Source organism: Cygnus olor, chromosome 24, assembly GCF_009769625.2.
Source record: "Cygnus olor isolate bCygOlo1 chromosome 24, bCygOlo1.pri.v2, whole genome shotgun sequence".
Taxonomy (NCBI): Eukaryota; Metazoa; Chordata; class Aves; order Anseriformes; family Anatidae; genus Cygnus; species Cygnus olor.
The window spans coordinates 5,166,601-5,190,652 of record NC_049192.1 but is presented as its reverse complement, the minus strand read 5'-3'; the positions used below and the strand labels follow the sequence as shown (position 1 = coordinate 5,190,652).

General features: G+C 41.9%; 1 protein-coding gene across 6 annotated transcripts; it reads right to left on the bottom strand.

Moving 5' to 3' along the window:
- Positions 1-2,159: 2,159 nt before the first annotated feature.
- Positions 2,160-23,990, bottom strand: SLC26A8 (solute carrier family 26 member 8). Of its 6 annotated transcripts, none has more exons than XM_040535731.1 (21): positions 23,499-23,990; positions 22,668-22,733; positions 21,629-21,886; positions 19,014-19,153; positions 18,534-18,650; positions 17,391-17,566; positions 16,726-16,890; positions 15,901-16,050; positions 15,041-15,123; positions 14,523-14,670; positions 13,689-13,802; positions 12,867-12,944; positions 11,606-11,701; positions 10,538-10,644; positions 9,255-9,324; positions 8,331-8,423; positions 8,116-8,250; positions 6,487-6,846; positions 5,088-5,142; positions 4,782-4,960; positions 2,160-3,609 (listed from the first exon to the last, which is right to left on the bottom strand). In XM_040535731.1, the coding sequence occupies exons 3-21, from the start codon at positions 21,796-21,798 to the stop codon at positions 3,412-3,414; spliced, it is 2,634 nt and encodes an 877-aa protein (XP_040391665.1). In that variant the 5' UTR covers positions 21,799-21,886; positions 22,668-22,733; positions 23,499-23,990; the 3' UTR covers positions 2,160-3,411. The 6 variants fall into 6 exon arrangements, with proteins under 6 accessions (XP_040391665.1, XP_040391666.1, XP_040391667.1 ...); XM_040535732.1 differs by having other exon boundaries at positions 23,806-23,990; XM_040535733.1 differs by lacking the exon at positions 8,331-8,423.
- Positions 23,991-24,052: the final 62 nt, after the last annotated feature.

Below are 24,052 nucleotides of genomic sequence, written 5' to 3'. Positions count from 1 at the left end.
TCCTCGTCCTGATGCCTAGGACAGGGCATTTGAAAGCATGGCCGAGAGCAGGGGCCCTTTGGCATCAGATTATAAATATTTTCCAGGGAAGGTAGGTACCCACGTGGGCAATTTTGGGAGGCAGAAAAGGCCTTTCCATAATTTGTAGATTTTGCTTTATTACACACTACGAGCTCTGGGAATGATGTGTGTAGTTCCTCTGAGCCCCTGCGAAGAGTTTTAAGTGAGAAACTGCAGCACAACGTGTCACGGTATTAATGCGACACAGAAGGACAAACTCGCTCCTAATTTTCAGCCTTCGCACAACTGGGATTCACAGTAACGGTGAGCTGCAAGACCTCAAGCACGATGCAGTCCCCCCACTAGTAGCCTACAGCAACTCTAGGAAAGTTCCTGCCTCGAAGTCCCAACAGAAACAGCACAAAACCTACAGGGATCTCAGTACTCTGGTAGCCTCCTCCTGCAGAGGGATGTGGTGCCCCATATTTGTACTAAATGAGCGCTGCAGTCGGCTCTAACGAGGTGTAGCTCCCACCTGCCGGGGCTGCTGCTCTGTTCCATGCTTCCTGTGGCCCGGGGCCAGGTTTCTTCATGTGAGGACTTCAAAGACGGCACGTGGCCAGATTGGGAAGGCAACAAAGCAAAGCAAGGACGTAGATAGGGATCGCAGACCCTCGGACGCTTGCTTCCAACACCACGTGCCATCACAATCTGAGCCTCACGCAGAGGTCTCCTGCAGAAGCAAGATATTACTGGCAGGGGAAGGAGCACCTCCACTCCTGCTAGGTTTCTTCCCTGACTCTTCTAATCCAGGGTAGGACCCTCAAAGGGTTGCCAGGCCCTAGCCCAAATCCAGCCTTCTTTCCCCAGGCAGCCTGGCACTAGCAGAATGAATGCCCCCGAACTGTGCCCGTCCGTAACCGGTCCATCTGGTCCTCCCTCATAGCTCCCTGTGCGGCGTGACACCCCGCAGCACGCTGCCCCGAGAACTGCTGCTGCCACACTCCCTGCGACTCCTGGGGCTCCTCCACTGCTTTACGTCTTCTGCAGCCATTCATGCAGCAAAGCAGTGTGTTACTAAAACGCCAGCAGGGTTGGCAGGTTGCACGCGCTTTGCACGGTGTGTAACGATAACGTGCGTGGTGATGTTTTGGGATCTGTGTCCTCTAATTCGCGGTGCAATGGGAGAGCTGCCTGGGTTGCTGCAGCGTGTCCTGCTAGGAAAACATCGTGGCATCACGCTAGCTGGGAAGGGCATTAAAAAGCTGCTGTCTGCACAAAACAACTGGAGTTGTTGCAACTAGGTCAGGTGAGAACATCAAACTGCCTGCAAGCACACGATTACAGACAGGCCTTTGAACTCCGACTTCTGTGGCTTTTTAGAGGTATAGGTGGAGTCCTCGGCCATAAAGTACGTGCTTTGTCACTTTGCAGCCTGCGTCCAGGGATTTGTGCTTGGCTAAACACAGAAGCCTTCTGTACATGTGCAGGAGCAGAGTTATGGCGCCGTGCAGCTATAAGGGAAAAAGATCAGGATTGTCTGGACTTCCTCTCGGCAACGTATTTGTTTTGCAACGCAAATCCCCATAATTTGAGAGCTAACATACTGACGTCTGAGTTGTCCCCTGGTGCTCAGCTCTGCGGAGTCATGGGGGTAGGAAGGAAAGATTCCAAGCTCTCCTATGCAAGCCAACAAAAAAAATCAAGTCTTAAGTTCATAGTGCAGACTTTGCATGGTGCCAACAGCTAGGAATGCCACTTCATCTTAAATCAAGGCTGCCATAGGAGAGCCAAGAGAATCTGGAATTGAGGGCTATGCTTTTCATGGGGTTTGTATTACTCTGTTTTGAACAGAGCTGAGAGGAGCTTGGCGTGAAGCCACTGTCCAAAACAATGTAGGGAAGCATATGTGGTTTAAGAATTACTCAATACCATTTGAGCTTTCAGTTTTTCCTGTCTTTCAGTCCAAAAGGTATGAGGGTTCCAGCACTCAGTTTCCTTCCCAGTAAGCAACTCAGCACGGTAATGTTCACTAAAATCCTTCGCCATTGCATTTCACACATGCAGAGCTGCGGCTCCCCTTGAGAAACCCCTTGGAAGAGTATGAAGTTAAATGAAAAAAAAAAAAAAGGGAAAAAAAGAGGAACTCACTGCAGTACATTACAGGTAGTTTAATATTAACATTCCTATTAGCCGTCGTATCATTGCTAAAATTTAGCAGCCAGGAGCAGAATTCAGAGTGGCCACCATGCTATTACTCTACGTCAAGAAACCACGCGATGCCCAGCAGCGAAAGTTAGAGCTGTTCACATGTTCTGGAATTTAGCTCAGGGCATAGACCTGTATATAAAGGACCCATCATTTACACCAAAACTTTGCACTGAAATAGGGGCTGAATAGTATAGAGACAGTGCTGGCCACTCATCTACAATTAATCTCACTAAATAATTTCATTAATTCAATTAATTAATTTCGCTCTTCGCAGTGGGCAATCTGTGCCATGAAATGATCCTCCGGCTGAGGGCATGGCAAAAGCTTGTGGCGTGTATTGCTGCTATAAGTAAATGTTTCTGCTTTCAGTGTAATCCTAGACCATACCTCTGTACTGATAATACTGTGTTACACTCTACGGCTGATGTACAGAAAATAGAAGTAAGCTGATTTTTTTCCCCAAGTGTTAACTGTGTCTTAGTTTACAATTTTCCTGGCTCTTCAGAACAAAATGAATACATCTTCCATTCTTCACTATTTCAGTAAGAAAATGCAAAGAACATGAAAAAATAAATTACTGTTTACTGGGATTTAGTTCAGGTAGATAAGACAGATGGAGGGAAAATTACTCAAAGGACTGGCATCATGTTTTGTTAGTGCAGACAATATCAACCTCAGCAATTCGTTTAACAGTAATGACAAAATGCTTTTCTTTGAAGCTTCACATCACTCTACACGCTTCTACACTTCTGAAGATAATGAAACTGCCTGCATGTAATCTGTCAAGATATGGCAGATGAGTTTTACTTGCTAACAATCAATAAATATATAAAAAGTGCTAAGTTGGGGCATTTAAACTAATTTCTAAAGAATTTCAGGAAAGAAGTGCATATCATTTGCTAGAATTCACTATGAAACTAGGAATTATCTTGTACATTGAAATTTCTCTGCTGTTGCTATTGCTGAATATCATATCTATTTGAAAATGCCTGAAAGCAATAATATAAATGTTGCTTTTTGTTTAGAACAACAGAATTACCGTAGGCATTAGTCAGGCTGTCTATTTTAAGAACTCTGGAACAGAAAAGAAAAAAAACATCAACTGCTGATAAGAACCACCAGAACTGTTGCTTGACAGTACCTTTCTCCCTTCTATTGACATCCCAGTTCCCCAACACTTGTAATTCAGGGATTGCTGGTCTACTTCCATCTCTTCTCCCAGCCTGGGTCCTCGAAATCTGATTGAAAGGATGGAGAATCAAACTGCTGGAGAGAGCTTGGCTCTGCTTCGTTCTGGGCTGAGCATGAGACAGCTGATGGCTCTTCAGGCAGAAATCTGGTGTCAGAATTCCTTGTAGAGGAAAACTCTCTGGTCTTCTCCAAGAGCAAATCTATTTCCTGAAATGTACACAAACATTACTCTAGGCCAAGGGTGGCCAGTCAGTTGAGCCGGTCAAGCACGGTTCCCATGCCAAGGCAATAGCATGTGAGCAGCAAGAGGGCCACGCTGGCGTGGGAGCACAGGGCAGCCCAAAACCCCAGCTGCTGAGGGAATGAGCCAGCAGGGCTCCCAAGCTGCCAGCTCCAAGCTGCTGCAGGTCCCTTCTGCACACCTGGCCCAGCCTCGTCTCACAGTGGACTTTTGGGGAACCATTGTCACCTCCTACATGGAAGCTGCTCCCAACCTTTTCCCCAAGTCCCCTAAACAGAGAGTGGTGAATGTGTACCTGACACCTTCATTCTATGGGAGAGAGTCAGGAAGGTCAATACCTTTGTGCTAGACAGTGTAATGCCAAGGTTAGAGAGTTAAGCAAGTTGTTTCTTGAGCAGCAGAACACAAGAAACCCATTTTCCTATGGATTTGGATAGGTTTTTTTTTCCTTCATTCTCCCCTCCTTCAGCTATAGGACCCCAGCCTGGCGGTATGCACAGCACAGTTAGCCAAGGCTGGGTTCTTTTTCCGAGGTGGGGCAATTGCTGGAATCTTCTGCTCAGAAGAAGGGCTCTTCCTGGAACTTGCAACTGTCTACCCTATTTGAACTTGGCTGACACAGCGTATGAGCTTAAAAACTATTGCACAGGACTGGCAGAAAGATCACGTGCACAAGCTTCATTTCTTTGGAAAATCAAACCAGTGCTGTCCTTCACTTCTCCCATCAGCCCCAAGGGAGCTGGTGCAGTAACCTCTGGAAATAAAAAGCTTGGAGCTTGTGCTCTGCCCTGGCAGGGTCCTTGCTCTGTGGGAGAAATGGAAACTGTCTAAAATGCCACAAACTCATTCCCTGCTGCAAAACTGGCCTGATTCCTTTCCAGTCTGCACACAAAGTTGTCTTTCCCGAGGCTGGAACACAGGACTCAGAGAAGCAAATTGGATTATTGGTGGATTGTTGGTGATTTTTGTTTTTTTGTTTTTGTTTTTTTGGTCTCTGTCCATTGCAAACCACCAAATAACTGAAAAATTCAAAAGAGCATCTGCTCTGCCCTACTTCCTCAGTAACATCACAAGGCTTTTAAGTTACTGACAGAGTAATTAACAACACGAAGACTTAAATGTAAGCAAAATATCCTACCTTCTGGTGTTTAGCTTGTAGTTTATCAGCAACCTCTTTTGAGCTAAGTTGTAGCCCATCTGGCTTTTGATGCTTCTCCAAAGCAGCCAGCACAGCATCATGAAGAGTTAGAAAGAACACTCCTTTGGTGACACCTCTGACAAAGAAATCATTCTTCTCAAGCACTGCAATCACAGAGGCTATAAAAATGGGGGGAAATAAACAGCAGCAGAAGTCACAACAAGCAGTATAACTAAAACATTTCACTGAAATTTAAAACTTATCCCTCATGATCAGCTAATATTAATAAACAAATACGGTACTCACGGTGACAGCCAGCTATAAAGACCGTAATGCCAGTGTCGTGAAACATGTGGAAGATCTGTGGAAAGAATCCCATACCAGCATTAGAACAATCTTGCTTTATGTAAGCGCACCAGAAGGTAAAACATAAATGAGGAAAGAAAAACTCCTTTGCAATGGTTAATCTCTGAAGAAAGTCCTTGTTCCAGCGTCTCAAATCCCAGGTCTTAGCTCAGCACTAAACAGCCAGAGTGTCCAAGATCTAAATGAGTGTTGACTCCGAAACCAGGGCAGGTCGCTGACCCTCCTACAGTGCACTATGCAGCACACAGTGTTATTTCTTCACTTAAACAAAAACGTCTCACAGGAACAGGCTAACTCGAAACATTTCTACATGCACAGACTCCATGCCCACGTGTAAACAACGAGAATAGGAACCCGTGTTTTCAAGCATGACCTGTAATTCTGTTAGTCTCAATTTTTATGTCCAGCATTTTTAGATGTTTTAACATAATTTCAAAAGAATCAGATTTTAGAGGGGATTGATTCTCACCATCTTCTCTGTGCCTGGCCCTTTGTAATTAAAAGGCCTCAAAAGAGTCACTTTGAAAAAAAAAAAAAAAAGCCATAAACCTCAATATTTCAGAGAATCCCAAGAGAATCACAGGATTTCACAGTATGAGGCTGGAAGGAATCTGAAAAGACCTTATCTCCCTCCCCAAAGGGGAGGTCGTTTAATAGGTGGCAAATAAATCTTTAAGGATCTTAGGGGGATCAGCTCAATGCACAATTATTCCCAATAGGTGTTAGGAACCAATGAAACAGAAATCTTTGAAGTTGAGCTATAGACTTTGAGAGAGCTGAGTAAGAATCCATCTGGAACTGTGTCTTTCTGAGCAGCACAGCTACATTAAATTTATTTTTGCTAAATATATCTCTCCATTGGCTAGGGTCCCCACTTGAAGACTAAAATGTTCAAGCCTTACTTCAAAGAAAAGGCTAATTAGGCATTCAGCAATAAAATCACTCTAAGAAAAGATAACTGGTAGTTTTACATCTTACACTTCTAAAGAAGAAGATTTTTTTTTCTAAGTGTCCAGTTGGAAGAAAAAATAAACAGCCAAAATGGAAAAAGCAAATTAGACATTTTTATAAATATATTTTTGGTTTACATTATTTTAGAACTAGTGACAACGGATGGCAGGTTTTAACAAGTATCAATAATGGGACTTTTGCTTTTAAAAAAGTGGCTTTATGGGAATTTATTATTTTCTGAAAATCAATAGCTGAATTTTGCACCCTGAAGGGTCAACTGGAAGATATGTAGATTGTTACGTAGCAGGGCACTCTAGGCTACCAAAAAACATATGATATCGGGTAAACTTTAGGTTTCACAGTTTCGTGCTAGATTTAGGTTGCTTACCTCTTTCAGTAAGTCTGAACCTTGCAAATCCACAAATTGCACCATGCTGAAGTCTAAAATAATGGTGTGAACTGGACACGGCAAATGCACTGACTGTTCCTCCTGACCTAACTGTACTGAGGAATTATCTATTGCAGAGCCTGCCAAAGGGCTAGCTCCTTTCCCTTCATCCTCCTTCTTTTCAGTCTTAACTCCTGTGTTAGTGCCCGGGGATGGAAGCTGTGCATCAGCTGTTCCCACCAGGAGCGTCTTCGAGTTGTGTCTGTCTCCATTCTTGGACCAGCGCACCAAATTCACTGAAGACGACGAGGAAGCGCTGCCTGTGTGGCTTCGCTTCACCAGTTTCGCTGTATATGGTATCTAGGATGGAAAATGGAGAGTACATCAGCGGTTGGAAGAACTAGGCCCAGGGGGGTGGAAATTTTTTTTTGCTGTAAATAAACACTGTAAATCACATGATAGTTCTTCTCTCATGGTAAAAAACACATCTGAAGTAACACTAAATATAGCACAAAGCCACAAGTGTATGCAAAGTAGCAGGTGACTTAAGCAAGCCTCAGATGTGGTTAGAAGAGTGCCTTCAGCCACCAAATAGCACTAGTGGTACCTCACTCTTCCACATCTTGAAATGGCCTGAGATACTGCCATCTGACTTATTATTTCTACTTTCCATAAAAGAAAAAAAAGCAGAAAAAAATGCTTTCTGTGGCTTCATACAACATCTCTTCCCACTCTAAGAAGGCATTTTATTTTCCTTCCTCGTATTTTTCAGATACACTGCCTTCCTAGGCAACAGTAAGCTGACCTTTACTGGCTGAGTTCTGCAGACCTCTTGTTCGTCTCCCTTCTTGTATGCCTGCTGGTTCCTGAGTGGACCAATGTAAAATTTTTTTCTTAATAGTTCCAAGTGTGTGGGTTTTTTTTAATTATTATTTTTATAGCACAAGACAGGAAAAGTCACCCTCTGCATTTCTGCGCTTTAGAAGATGCTGTTAAATTATCCATCGCTTCCTAAGCACCTCAGTGCCACATATGTTTTCCACACTGCTGTCTTTCAACCCATTTCTCATACAAGGACTTATACAAATCACATCTAACTGCTTGGAAAATAACTTCTTTTGCCTGAAGTTTCTTTCATAAACTAAGACTTGGAAAATTCAGTTTGACTCTCCAGAAGACGCACAGCAGCCAATTACAGTAAGGATATGAGATAATTGTCCGATCAGGATAATCACAGCTGCCTTTGTGGCATTTTGTACTTGTTCTTGGCAATATTGGCAGTGGTACACATTCCACTTTCACTCACTTCTTTGGGGAAAAAGAAGAAAATGCCTACTGAAACACCTTACAAAATTCATTCTCTTGGCTGAGGAGAAGTGAGGATATGTTGAATTTTTCAACTGCTAGTTAATTCACCCAGTAAGCTGAGCTTCTATTGCTCTATCACGAAGTATATATGAAGAAATACAGTGGTAATGTTTGCTTATTTTCAAACAGCAAATATATATATATGCTTTATATAAACTTTTACAGCCTCTTAAGTTCTGGCAAGCCAATAACATTGCCCTCAGTAACAGAAAACCAGGCACCTCGAACAGACAGACAGATAAATATACTTTTAAAGCTGACCCTAGGTGGTGGTAGAGGTTGATCACAGACACAAAAGCATTTAAAATCTTTGCTTTCCAATGAAGTGTCAGATGAAGAAGCTGAAATGAAAGCCCTCATTTCACTTTGATCTAGAGGCACTGCTTTCATGTCCATCTGAAAGAGAAAAATAGTCTTATTACAGGGATAACAGTAGGTCTTAGAAACTTCCACTAACTGAAAAAAATGGCATTTACCTTGCGTAACAAGTAATTTTTGAAGCTATTCATATTTGCAAAAGAAATGGAAGAACAGCACTGGAAGATTTTGACACCTTCAATCTCCGTTGCCTGTAAGACAAAAGTTGGATCTGTGAGAGCTGTACTTAGCAGGAGCCGTTTTTCCCCTCCTGACTATGCAATAGACTGCAAGGTGCTATCCTAAGGACAGAGTTTCTGGTAACGTTAACTACACCTCCCACTGGTAGTGGTACTGGCAACATGGACCTAATCATCATAAACAAACCCGTTCCTCTTGTTGTTAAAAAATGTACCTCCAGCAGCTCTATCACTGATGACAGTTGGCTGGTACAATATAAAACCAGCCTATTGTTTTTAATATTGCTCACTACAGAAAACACACACTATGTACTTGTCTTACTAACCTTGTACTTCTATTATTCGATCTTTGCAAATCCATCAGCATAACATTGGGCATGTACCCAGGTGGCAAAGCTCTTTACTGCTGTATTGCCCGACTCTGTAGGGTGCAGGTCTTAGCAATAGAGTGTTAAAAAAGCCTGTGCCCTAGCTGTTATCCCATCACCACAAGGATCGGTGAGTCAGTCTAGCACATGCACAGCTGTTATTGTGAAAACATACATAGCGTGGACAAAAACAGACTGAGAAAAGCAGGTCAGCATAAAACACCGAACAGCTCCGGAAATGACCACAGTGTGGCTTCCACCACGGGGACAACACAGATTGACACAGGGAGCTTCACGGGGCCCGAGCAGGCTGAGCTAGGTACCCGAGCCACTTCGCTCTCCAGATATTTAAGCATTCTTTAGTTTCAAAGTTTTGAATCAAATGAACTGAGTCTGAATGGCCACCCCCAGGCATTTAAGGGAAAAAGATGCATTGCAGAGAGAAATGGAACATTTGTTTTTTGTTTCCTCTTACAGCTCTGTAGACGGATAAACTTCTATAAATATTCATGTTTGGAATCTGTCCCAGCTCCAGCATCTTCATTCTGAAACAAGATGTTTATTAGGTTTTCACATACAGCAGAGAAAAACTGCATGTTCCTAAAAGCTTGATCTCCATTTCTCTCCTCTTCACTGGATATACCAACCCTAACTTAAGAGGGTGCGAGTACAGCAAATTATTCACTCCCAATTAGCATTCGCTGAATAGGGGAACAGCACACAAGCACACCCTTAAGGTATGCTGGTGCCTTCAAGAATGTATTATGTCCCATTTCTAGGTCTGGAACAATTGGATTATTGTTATTACACCAGGAAGTGTGTTTGCTCTCCATCTTCCCACAGCCTTCCTCAAAGATACAGCTACACGTACAGGTGGAAGCAGTTGCAAGCTCTGCTTAGGGCTGGCTACACATGGGCTAGGTTGATCCAGAGGTCATGCAGCAGCTTTAGTGCAGCATCTTGCCTCTAAGGAGAATACCTCGGTTTGGGTACTGTGCTTTGCTAATGGTGCTGCATGGTTCTGGGGTGAGTTCTGGTCAGTTCTGTCTTCCAGCTCTCCAATGACCAGACAGGCAGCCGCTTGTTTATTCCACCCATAACTCTGAGCAGAGGAATACTGGGAGTTTCAGGCAACTGAAATTCTTCCTGAAAGTATTCTTTCAGAGCCACTCTGGATCAGTTTGATACTTGCAGGAGCTGAGGCATTTCCTAGCTTTTTGCGCGCTATTCTAGAGGCTTCAGCCTACTCAGACAAGTACTTCCCTATCATGGCAAATATCATGAGGTGTGGCTTGGATTTATGAATGATTTTCCTGGTTGGAACAGCAGCTAACTAACTGAGCAATGTGGGCCCAATGTAATCTCCCTCAGCTATTATAGATTAAGTTTATGGAGAAGATAGAGCAACTTGGTAAATGGCCATGAAGACTAAGGAATACATTTGAAATAAAGACACAACATCTCATTTTATCCTTCTGGAAGTGTGTATACAGATGCGTGTATACAGATCACCTCTCCTGGCTGATGCCTACACTACAGGGAGCAGTTTCCAGCTGCACGGCACACCTGCAGAAAGGACCAATCCAGAGCCCGTAGACTTGACGAGATTATTGCTTTGGGATAGTATTAGAGACTCCAGAATGACCTGACTGAAGTGTTTACAGACATGAAACTACTTTTCCGTTGTCACATGCATAGCTATCTCCACAACATCAGATCTCAGAAAAATTAGCATTTTGCTCTAGGAGTTACAAGTACCTGTGTGACCTAATGCTGATTATGAAGAATGCAAGTGCCAGGGCGATCGCTAATCCCACATCAAGACCAAGACGAAGCACTGCAGCAAAAGTTCCAAGCCAAATAACCTTTGAACAAGAGACAGAGTGAACATTAGCCATAAAATCATCTAAAAATTACCTCCAACTCAGGCCCAGCATTTGAAAATTGAAGAAAAAAAAAATCTTAGCGATACTCTAGACCCCAGTCCTGGACGTAGTCACAAAGATCACAAGAAAAAGGTGCAGGACCTCAAAACGCATAACTCAACTACAGTTATGGACAAGATGGACTGCCTGCTTTCCTTTGCCCTGCATTTGGGGATATGCAGTGGCTATACAGATGCCTCCACAACTCTGGTCTACCCTGAAGAACAAGGCAAATATCCAGGTGTGGCTGAAAAAATGGTGCTGAGAACTTCCCTCCTGGTAAGCACTTTTTTCTTGAAAATACAAAACTGCATGGAGGTCCCCAGATAAAGATTTGGTCTGATGATGCTGAAACCCTCAACCCGGACAGAAAGGATTGATTTCTGGCATGGCAAATAACAGAAGCAGGTCTGGTAGATTTTTTGATCCTTTCTATCATCAAGTTCAACGTTGGCTAAGCCTTCACAATCCTTAGAACCCACAAGCTGCAAATCTTACGCACAGTTCAAATCTCCTGATTTTTTAGCAGGGCTTCAGTAATTAAGAGGAGTCACATCATACTGGGGGCCTTTCTCTTAATGAGAAATCCGGAACAAGAGTTAACATATTCCCAACTGACAGCTAGACAATTTCCTTCTCAGGGGATCTGGGAAACAACAACAATGACCAGTTCTCCCTGTATAGAATTGCAAATTGATTTGTAGAGATTTCAGTACAATTCTTTCAGTGGGTATTTCAAAAGATCCCCCTCCTAAGAGAATGGCCACTGCTTTGCCTCGCCCTCCCAAAACATGCATTTCTCCCTTTAAGGCACATTACAATTCTTAGGTTTTTTGTTTGTTTGTTTGTTTTGTTTTGTTTTTGTTTTGTTTGGTTGGTTGGTTTGGTTTTTGCCACTTACTAAATGATACTTATCCTGTCTCCACAGAGTGGGGATGTCCAGAAATTTTTGAAGAAAAGGTAGCATATTAAATACCACAATAGCAGCCAGTACACCCTGTACAAATCAAAAAAAATCCATCTGATATTTATTGCATCCACAACATGCTAAGGAACAGATATCCAAGACAAACTGCTCAGAATTTAAATCTTATTTCCATAATTTTTATGGATAGGTATAACAGATCTCCTCTGATCTGCAAACCAACATGAAACTAGCGTGCAACTTGTTTGACTTGACAATTACTTTTGCCAATACAACTGGACTTCCTCTTGAAATGCTGTATGTAGTTTCCATTACAATATTCTTCAGTGAATCCCTATGCCTCCTGCAGCACTAGGAGAAGTGCCAACATTATCTACAGAATTAAGAGCTGCTGTTTCGAAAAATGGTTTCAATTAGCATGGGCAGTGCATTGCCAAATTTAGGAAGTTGTTTGACACCATTTATTGAAACAGCCCTTAGAAATGAAAAGGAGATTGAAGGGAAGTAGATGTTTAAATTCTGTTTTGTCAGCTAGTTTTGGGAAGGGGATTAATTCTCCTGTCTCACAAAGAGGCCAGGAAAAAAATCAGGAAGTAATGCTCTATGTCAGTTGTTCTCTAAGAAAACTTAAAGGAAAAAAAAAGAAAGTCTAGATAAAAATTTTAAGAGAGAAGTAAAAAAAATGAGTACTCTGAACAATCTGAAGCAACAAATGTTTGCAGCAAAAAATGCACAAAAGGCAGTTTGGTAGTGCATATGGTTTTAAAATAAACCTCAATGACCAAGCTAGAATCAGAGACACTAAACCCAAACTCCCATTTCTGAAGATTTTATTTACCTCTTTAACACTAAAGATTTTGAAGCAGAAATTACTTATACAGATGCAAGACAGGAGCTCATGAACGTGTTATACAGTTGTGCAAAAAAGCTTGGAAGATGGGAAACTGTAAGTGAAATACATCTAAATTACACACCCTGGCAGTGAAATTTTAATGCTTTTAGCCAAGCAATTTTAGCTTGTTCTGAACAGTCAGAGATGGGAGAGAGATGCATTGTTTATTATCCAGTGTTTCAGCCTGCTGAGATTTAGGAGAGTTTAAAGTCATTGTTTTGGTTTGGTCTGCCCGTGAAAACAATTAACTCTAGAGAATGATATAACCCCGACTGTCCAGGAAATCTTCATATTATGCTTAGAAAGTAAGTAGGCTGCTACTATAACTATTTCATGTTCACTTACATTAGGAATCATCTGGAAAAAGTATCCTAGTTTCAGCGCAATCACCAGCATTATAGTTGCTCCAATCATTGCTGCTAACTGAACAGAAATACTTTATTAGAGATGCCTTCCAGAACCATTTCCTTACTCGTCCTCTCTAAACAAGTACGTATGCTCCATGTAACAGCACCAATTAACAAAGTCCACAGGTATGCCGTAATGGGTTATACAAATTGCAGAATACTCAAGTTTTCAGTAGATATAAATTTGGCCTAAACAGACTATTCTTATGCACAACAACGCAGGATTTTTATTTGATAATTTCATTTGAGAAATAAGATACTTCTCTTGCAAGTCAGCCTTAGGAACAAACTTTTTATTAAACAAAATTACCTCTGTGATACACTGAGGCACACACAAATATTCAATTAAGAGGTATGATAAAAAATATATATATTAGAAATTATAATTATATATTAAACCCTCCCTAAAAAATATTAAGATCACAAAGTACTCAAAAGTTAGGAAGAAGTGGCAGAATTAAGGGTGCTTAAACAATTTTCCATTTGGCTTTTTGGGCATACTAACTAAAATACAATTTCAAACTGCATGAACACATCTTATTCTACCTACAGAATTCTGGCTTCCTTCAGCAGACATCACACGCTGTAAATATCACATAATTACAGTACATAACATACACAGAGAGGGCATGTGAATTCATGTTGCACGGGTATATAACTTTACATCTCACAAATTGTCTGGATGAAATGTCAGCCTATAGTCAATATACAATGATTTTAGATGAGAGTGTGGAAGCTTTACAAATCCAGCCCAGCTCACCTGTGTTCTTCCACCTGTCTTCTCCTGAATGACAGTTCCAGAAATAGCACAGCTGATAGCAAAGCTTTTGAAAAATGAGCTGCAAATATTGCACAGCCCCACAGCTATTAGTTCCTGTAAAACAGAAACATAAGGAAGTAGAGAAAACCCCAAAGTGAATGACTTACCTAAATAGAAGTGGCTTAACAAGAAGTACATTTCCTTCTGCTCACACTTGCTGGTTGCTCAGCCCAGAAAACCTTCTGGGAAACAAGGTCTCCCATGATTAGATCAGTTCTCTTAAAAGGCACAAAGTTTTCACAGCAGAGGATCTCATGGACCCAAGACTCTTAATTGTTATTTATAAAGAAATCCACTTAGAACCCCAAAGTTTCCAGGCTAACACATGGCAAATTTCAGTACACCTGAACAAAAGCTCGGTGGAAAAGACATTCCCTTTATATTTATCCGCAAAGACTACAGGAAGTCAGGGCAGCTTCCTTACTGGATAAATTCCATTCTAACACAGATTCACAACAAGCAAAACATGGAGTACTTCAAAACAGCCAGTACTTACTAAATCTAATAAGCATGGAAACACTGGAAACTAACACAGTTTCATCTTAAAAGACTCTCGGTGCAATCACTCTGGGTAAAAGATGGCCAATATTGTGGATTTCATATATGTGCAGCAGCCAGCCTTCTATAGGGAAGGGCAACGAGTTGCTACAAAACCGTCAGCTGGCATATTCACTCCATCCTTGCATTTCTACCACTGTCAGGTAACTAGTGGCTTTACTAGCCTGAATTCAGCTCGCTCCTTAGCCTAGGAAGTATGTGCAGCTTTGTTCTCACCTGACTGCTGGAAATACTGTAGTTGTGAAGCGAAGCGTACCTCTCTCCAATAAAGACAAGAAGGAAGCAGCTTACAATAGCAAGGGAGAAAGCAGGCATTATGATCTTGCTCAGGTTTGGTAGATCTGGCATTGTAGGGGGCAGAAGCCTACAGGATCAGAGAACAGGTAAGTTTAAACCTGGCCTGGGCTCTGTGCACAGGCCATACCCAGGACCAACACCAGAGGCATCATCTAGCACCTCACAGGAGATGCTCTGAATAGGTAAGACTCTTTGCTTTCACCTCACAGAAAATACAAATTCCTTCTTTTGTGTCTAACAAAACCTGAATCTGATAAAGAAGACTGTAGTTTGAATTCTGCATATGTTCTGAAATGATGATGCAATTAAATCTCTTGAAGAATTATTCCTGAAACTGTGCTGCCCAGTAAGAATCAGCCTGTCAGATTTCAAGAACAGACTGAAACATCCTTTCGTATCTCAAAAGTATAACCCCATGAACAGGATAGATAACTAACCTCTGAGGAATCTTACTGACCACAGCACTACTGGATTCAGCATAAACGTGAATGCGATTGGAAATAATGGTGCCTGTGATGATCTGGGAAAGAAAACAAGAACATTCAGAAATACTTTTTTTTTCTTTTTTTTTTTTTTTTCTGTTAAAGTAACAGTACAAAAGGACTTGCTGTCTGTAATGTTATGCTCTGCCACAGCTGGTGTCCCACAGGCCCCTGTTGGGCAAGTGGGAAATGGCTTCAACTCCAGTGTCAGCAAAGTGGGACTCTTGGTAGCTTCTTCCATAGAAAAAGCAGCTATCTTTTAGATTTCTAGATTATCCATAAAAGTCAGAATTTTCATTTCAGTAGAAAGTTTGGATTAAAAAAAAAAAAAAACTCATCTATTTTCCAGGAAAGAGAAAAGGGGAGAAAACAGCAGCAACAAATACTGCAGAATTTACAGCAAGAACTGCTTTTGAATGTAACAAAATTGAATATCTCCTTCCAACAATTCCAGACCAAAAAAGAAGCATAGTTAGATCAAGACTCTGAAGCTTCGGGTTCATGGTTCTACTCTCTAATAAAGATAAGAATTAACACTCAGAGTCCTGAACTGGGTTTCCATGGTGGTTTCATCCTATACACTGCTTTTTATTCATGTGGCAATTCGCTGTGACTTGTTCTCATGGCCTTTTGTGAGCAGGGATAGCTTATTTTCACAGTAGCAGGGGAAGAATGAAGAAGTTCATTGCTGAAATCCACCCCACAAATCAATGACAAAGGCTGTTTGTGGTATTCAGCCCCACAACACCATCTCAGACAGGTCATTCCTGAACTGTTCGTTCAGTTATCATGATGGCATTATGGAGAACACTTACCAAGAGAAGTTCCATAGGAAATGCAATTGGACTATGTTTATAAGTTATGCTGATGCATTTACTGATCCATAGCACAGGCAAGCTAAGCGAAAACAGCAATGTGCTGGTGGCATTAGCCTTTGGGAGAGCCCGGAAGTAATGAAATATATCCTGAAAAGGAATCATCATACAGAGGATCAGAGACAGACACTCCAACTGTTTTTATATTCTAGAAGATTGACACACACTGCCCGGACAACTGAACCCATTCTTTTGGCTACAAAACTATCTTCAGTGAGAGGAGAGAGATGCCAAGAGCAAAACAGTATTTAAAATGAACTATTGGTATCTGCAGAGAAAAAACTGCCACAAGTAACTCAGATCTAGTTTGATCCTTCCTCTCTCTTCTACACCACCTTTCACTGACATTAGTAAAATAAATTAGGAAGACTTAGCATTAACTTGTCTTTGAGCCTGCTTCTTCTTTGTAAGATATGACAAAGACACTGTGTGTCCAAAAGCTTGCCCACAATGGTCAACTGAGGAAAAAAAGTACCTTTTACTCTATGACGTGCTCTATTATGAATATAGACATGCTAAAAATTATAAAGTTACATAAATAATTTAAAATACACACAGATTTTTCTTCTTGCATGTCGCACAATAATCTCCATACACCGTTCAAGACAACAGGAAGGAAAGTAAACCACAGCTGAGACTTGCACAAATATCCCTTAGCAACTGACTTATTCTGAAATTGCCTTCGATTTCTGCAACTGTTCTTTCTTCTGTTATTGTTCCCTACAAGAAACATGCATTTCTTTGACTAATAATGAATTTACTTACACAGAAAATGTCTTGGGGGCCCTTATGGAAGTCAAGCATGACACCAAAGATAAAGATGAACTGGGATACAATGACGTGCAATGCTGCTGCAGTGAGGTAAGCATCAACGAGAGTCTTCGGCAAGTATTTTGTTACAAACCCCAGGCAGAAGCAGCCTAGCAGCAACTGTATGGAACAAACGAGAAGCGAGATGCAATATAATTAGCTATGTCTAACCCGCCCTTCTTGTTTCTGTATTTGAAGAGCATGACTCTTCACTGCCATCCACGATGGATAGTTATTTGAATGTGCTATATTCATTATGCACAATTAAGTAAGACACTGCCCAAACAAAATAGGAGTACTTTATATCAAGTGTGGGCAGTTACGTAGGACTACCTAAGGGTCTACATACTGGAGAACTGGTCAACGCAAAGGATAATAACTTACTTCACACGTGGATGTATTAATCATCGACACGTAAATCTGAACCTATCACATCTTCTTCAGATATCCCGAGAGGAAGAGGCAGACCTTCACATCCCACTTTGTACAACATATGCACTCAAATGTGCTGAGCTTAGTATTTGTGGTAAAAACATGCAAGCAGTTCCACTTCTCACATTTGTACAGAGAACACACATAAGGATACCTCATTAAGGATATAAAATAGATTCATCTTCTACCTGAATGATGCCAGTCAAAAATGTTACTGATGCAGTAAGTGTCAAGGCCTCCATATAACCTTTCGTAAGTGTAGGGTCTGAGAAATTGTCCACTGAACCATTAAAGGACAGCGTTTGGTTGAAATTAAAAGACTTCAGAATGTTTTTTACCACCAGATTTAGGATGCTGAATGAGCCTGGGACCAATAGAACATAGAAAAGAAAATGGAACTGCATGAGATGTTGCAACAAGGATTTATCTTAAAAGCACACAGACATCTCTTCACCCCCCCACCAGTCTGTACAGGATGAGACGGTCTATTTTCATTCATATATATAATCTTATTCATATATATTTTACTGTTTCTGAATAAGTACCTAAAGTTTCCAAAGTCCCATCTGAAAATCTCGGACTCCTACAATTTTACAAACAGCCTTTGTTTGATCAGATGCACAACAAAAAAATTTGAATGTAGAGCACAGAAATGGATGCATTACAATGAACTGCCATAAAATCACAGAATTACAGAATGGTTTGGGTTGGAAGGGACCTTAAAGACCATCTAATTCCAACCCCCTGCCACTGGCAGGGACACTTCCAAGTCCAAAAAATACAGTCAGTCTGAGAAAGAACTGCCAAAGAGGCCAGAACTCCACGTATCTACTTTTTATCATAAACACGTAAACAGAATTTTAATAATCTGGTTTCTGAACATATTAAGAATGTAAAACTATCAACAGCTCAGTCATGGCAACAAACTACAAGACGCCTGGAGAAGACCAGGAGCTAAATCATGAATCACAGTCACATCCTGAGGGTAAATGGGAAGCAGCTTGCGCTGGCCCTTTACTTTACGTAGGAGATGCCTCCAGTGACATTCCAGCTGTTTCCTTTGCTGTGATGTCTGTGACACAGGAGCTGTGTCCTCAGGGGGACAGGGCGCCTCACAGCTGGGACTGAACTGACTTCCTGAAATTCTCACCACAGATCAGCTGCAAAGGGGTGGAACAATGAATTGAGAATCTCTGGGTCTGGATTCTCACCTAAATAACATCTGCATTTTAGATGAAATAGACTAGGACATCCTGGCGGCTTTTTGAAGCAGCATTGAACACAATCCCTACGTCCTGTAGAAATGTTTTGCAGTACAAAATAAACCTCACCTACTGAGATATGATGCGAGGTCCCAAATATAACATATAGCATCGAGCAGCAGAACGTGGAAAGGAAGCAATTGACCATTGGCAGAGGTAACCTGGTCAGCCAAATTCCTAACAGCCCTAGAAAGCAAAAATGTAAGTATCTAACAGACCTGATTTTGCAAGGTGGATTTTAAAGACTGTGTTATTTCATTTGCAATATAGGAAAATGCTGTTAATAGTCTATATTGTGATTTAGTTTGAGGAAGACTTTATGAACAGAGGCAGTGTCCTTTCCTTGAAATTACACCATGTAATAGATTATAGAACATACGCTTTCTTGCAAATGTGCAAATAAATATGCTAATGATTTAGGGAATTTATAAATTAAAGTTCCCACATAATCTGATGACATCTGAAAGAGCAAAATGACATACAGGCGGTAGATTATGAAAAGGATGACGTAGGAAAGGAAGCAAGAGTGTTTTTTTTCTCTCTGCCTACCTTGAGGAATCTGAAACATCCCAACATTTAGGCCTGCATGCAGGTCCCTCAAGATCCATTCTCTGAACTGATACGAAAAAAGCCAGTTCAGGACAGGGAACATCTTGCGTATGAACTTTCTGAACCTTCCCCGGGAGAATCTGAAAAGAATCAAATAAGCCAAGCGATATGCAATGCCTTTTACAACCTCCACGGTCTGCAGCCTTTTTGCATGACCTCACACTGTGCAGGCACAGAAGCCACGCTGCTACTGTCAGCTCTCTCCAGGCACCCTACGCTGCGAACCCACACCAGCATTAGCCTTCCCCAGATCCAGCTGGCGCATAGCGTGAGTCCCACATAGGCACCCCTGTGCCTTTGCATTCCATTCAGATGAATCGCAAATAGTCCGTGTGCCATTCGTATGACACCCTGCCAGCGCCAGAGCACCGAACGCATCAATTACTTGACCTCATTAACACCGCGGAAAAATAGGAGGTGGTAATTTGATCGCTCCTATTCTGATAAAAAAAACCCAACATACAAATGCTGCATCTGGAGGGGAAAAAAAAAAAGCCTATCCCACGTCCAAAAAAAAAACCAACAACTGTAAAAAGTTTCCTGTATTACATTACTTAGCACAGGGATACAAGCAGGACTTGACCTGGATGACTTATTTTGCCTACACATCTTTGAATCAAAATTTCCAGTAGGTAAACTCTGACTAACCCCCGAGTCCTGTGCTCCTCCTTCCCCTATTTTAATCCCCTGGCCATACTGGTGATTTTCTACTTACAAACCAAATATAAGCGATGCAGTGTCTGCCCAAGGCTTCTGCAACCTTGAGCAGTGGCTGGGGAGACCGAGCCCCAGAGAACATTACAGAGCTGAGTCCCTTCCCATCGTGTTATTGTCCAAGGTGCCTACACACTGGGCTGCCCAGTGAATACAAAATAGAGAACAGAGAAAACACAAGAGATAGGGAAGTGGAAAAGAAACAGGGAAAACAGCATGAGGAAGCAAGAAAGACGTGATTCTTAAATGAGGAGTTGGGGGAGGGAATAAAGACATTTTCTTATTAAGCAGCAAGTGCAGTGATAAAGTTTCCAATAATAATAGCCATGACTTTAAAGTGTAATTCTCCTTTCAACCTCTGGGCAAGACTTATTTTATTGCAGCAGGCATTTCTGGGAGGGCAGACTTAACTCTAGATCACGTCATAATTATACACAATTCAAGCTTTTCCAGCAAGTAATTTTGTTTTTCTGACTGCAGATCTTTATCCAATCTCCTTCTTAATTTTTTTTTAATATATGAAAAGACAGTGCCGGGATGGTTGGCTATTGCACAGTCTAAATGATCTCACCATTACAGAAATTAATCAATGGCACTTTTTCAAGGTGAAATGGAAAACTAGAAAGCACAGAAGTGAGTCAAACTATGGTTCCATTTGCCTTCATTTATCACCAGGAAATTACAATGGTTTAAGTAAAACAGGATCCACAGTTTTAGGCTGCAGTCGCCCACGTTGCTGAGCTGATGTAAGAGCTGGCTATACAAAAAGAGGGAAGTCTGGCTCCCCTACTCTCCTTTTCCCTGTGTGTCCTGTCCCACCTGGCAGCAGCAAGCTGCTAGATTAGCTCACCACACCTTGTGGAACCTCACCCATAGCTAGACTTGAGTCTCAGGTCCTGTCACGGTCCCAAAATAACAGTCTGAGTTTCAGTATACATTCAGTTTACATGCTGAAACAAAGCTCAGATAAATGATGAATCAGATTTTGTATTTACTTTCTTATAAGGACTTTGTAGAGTAGACGCAGTCATAACCATTGACAGTCCTCTCCACATCCAAGGAGAGATTCAGTCAGAAAACCAAGAGCATTCATGGTCAAACGAAACTAAAAGGGAAGCTGATGAAAGGGCTTCCTATTTTTGATTATATTTGCCTTGTTGGAAGAACACCAGGAATTCTCCTAAGTTGCCAACAAAGCCTGCCTTCTAGTGAGTCTACAGGGCTCCTCTGGCAGAAGAAATGCTTCTATCCCTGGTATAATGACCAAAAGAGAATTTTGGCAGATGGGAAAATCAGGCTGTGGAAGCATTAGTGCTGTATAGGCAGTACATTTGCCTCACCCATTCTCCTTGAATAATGTAGGAACATAGCTCCAAAATAATGCAACATCAGTTTGGTCAATCTCAGGCATACCATTATGCAACTTTCCATGTCCCCAGCTAAGAAGGAACAGAAAATGGGTCTTGAAATTTAAGAAATAAGATCAAAGTAATGGCACAAATCAGAAAAAAAGAAATTGAAAGCTTGTGTCTGACAGCTGGACCGAGGGGACTACAACTATCAACAGTTTCCCTTTACAATGCATATATCCTTCACGTTATCTTAGTCCTTAAGTGAACAAACACTTCTGCAGATTGCAAATCAGCAGCTTTGGTAGTGGGGTGCTAAGCTGTTTGTGCGTGCTTTGGGTACAAGTTCTATAACTGGGTGATCTGCTTCAGTTATCAATCAGTTTGGCATTTTAATCAGAAGCTGTGGGAAAGTCAGCACCTCTTTTACATTTGGGATTGAAGAGTCTCCTCCATTTCTTTACCCCGTCCAATCTGTAGCATAGAGCTCACCTGCAATGTAGCCGTCTGTTCTGTTGAGGGATTTGTAGTTCTCCACGCAAGGTGGAAGGCAGGTTTCTTTCCAAGAATGCTTCGAAGTGCTTCTCTGTCTGCATTTCTCTTTGGGCCCTGTAAACTGCTGGCTGCCTGCAAGTACAGACAGTATCGTTGTCTAACTCCATGTGTTTTTTTCTGATCACAGACAATGAAAAACCGAGGAACAGCAAATACAGGAGACCACAATGAAAGCTCTCGTTCTTCACAGTGAGACTGGAATAAAGAAACTGGGTGATGGACTGAAATATCTATTAAAACCAAAACCAACAAAAAGCATAATATGTCATCAATCCATCCCAACATAATTCCCGTGAAGATAACAGCAGGGATAAGCAAGGCTCTGGAGGCTGACACCCATTAAAGACATGCTGCTCTTAGGATCAAGCAAATCAATTGCCAGTTGTAGGAACACCAGGGCCTTCTGGAATTTGCCTTATTCCTACTCTGTAGGGAGGACCAGCCTGGATCCCCTCCATTATATGATCCCAAAAGCAGGCCCGTGTTAAGGGAACTGAATGCAATTTCTCTCCATAAACCTACCACAGCTGAGGAAATGGTTTGAATTTTCCTTGTTTCCATGCTGGAGGAAAAAGGCTTAGTTTGAATCGTACAGACAGCTGCTAAATCTGAGGCCGTACAAATGCCGCAACTTGCTGTATAAAATGGGTATCTGATACCATTCAGGTTTTTAAATGCCCCAAACATTTGACTCACGTTCCTGAGCTTTTTAATATCTGGAAGGAGATCTGAATTCAATCACTATCACTCGGAGTAGGTAAGAGGTGAGTTCCCAAAGCGAATACTGAGTAAGCAAAGGTCCAGTGCAAGAGCAGAGCTCTATTCTAAAGTTCTCATACCGACAGCTGAGGCAGAATAAAAATTCAAATCCAGAGCTACCAAGTGAAAGTACAGAGCCTACATACGAGAAAGGTGGTGACGAGCAGGAACGTATTTTGTGGCTATGGACAGAAGAAGGAAGGAAAAGAGGACTCACTGAGCGAGCAGTAAGTCTTGTCAGAATGCAGACTAAGTATCTAAATTGTCAGAATGCAGACCAAACCTAAAAAAAAAAAGAGAAAAAAAAAAAGAAATCATTGGGATTTAAGCTTTCTCCTCATATTTCATTTCCTGAACTGCCAGGATCAGTTTGTACAGGTTTAAGGCTTTGCATCATTGAGATATGTGACTTCTGATACAGCTCCAGGCACCCTGACACAGTATTTACTGTCTTGTAAGACATATCCACCAACACGTCCGCACACCCCAGTCATTCTAAACCACAGAAACAGATGGCTGTAGGCAAGTCTCAAACCATCTCCAGGGCACAATTTCTTCCTCTTTTTAAAGCGGAGATAAATCAAGATCTTCCACAGATGAGTTTAGATCTTCAAAACCAGTACAAGCTCTGGAAGCCTTAGCTGTTTATGACATCTTTGAGCACAATCATCTTTTCAAGGTAAGATAACACAACAAATAAAACAAGAAGCTAGAGATCGCAAATTAAAGGTGTTAAACCCCTCAGCATGTTAGGAAGTAGTTACTTTTTAGATGCAAGCAGCGGTAAACATTAACTGTAGCTCATTCCTGTTATTTAGACCTCTGTGAGGACTCCCAGCAGCAGAGGACAGCGTCCCACTCCGGTGGGCTGTGCAGAGAATACTATTTTTGACACAGAAGCCAGTATTTTAAAAGTGGGCTTCCAAATTCCATTCCCAATGTGTCTTGCACAATACTGCTAATAAGACTCAAGCCTGCAATCAAACAGCAAGCGGCCCTAATCCCCAAACCCCCACACTATTTATTTGCTGTGATGTCCCGCACTTACTACCTAGCGAAGACACTTTGGTCTCCACTTCTAAACCACGCTTAAGCTGCAGCACTTGAGGATTTCACTTGGTTTTAAGTACATACTTGAAGGACATACGTATCTTTGGTACTGCCAGGCCTCTTACAGCGCTGGGAAATAGCTTGTTCTCCATGCGGACACAGAAAGATAGGGAAATATATGGGGAAATCTGTGTGAATCAGCTTAGCTGTCCTCATCCCTGCTGGCGTGAAGCCCCCCCCCGACGGAACAAAGTGTCCTCAGGAAGTTTACCAACGCTAATGAATTAATTAAAACCAACACGCACAACTCCAGAAGCACACGAGATACACCTCACAGGCCAACTCAGGCCTGCACAACTGCTGCTTTCACTCCATTTTTTCACACGTTTTCCTTTATTTTCACTCCAAGCACCCCCTCGGGCTCTGTGACCCCACAGAGGCGATCACACCACACGAGGCACCGCCTCGCTTCCCCCCTCCGCCATGTCGCGGCGGCTTCCTCCCCTTATAGCCCTTGTGGGGCCGCCGTCGCGATTGGGGCTGCTCTCGCGA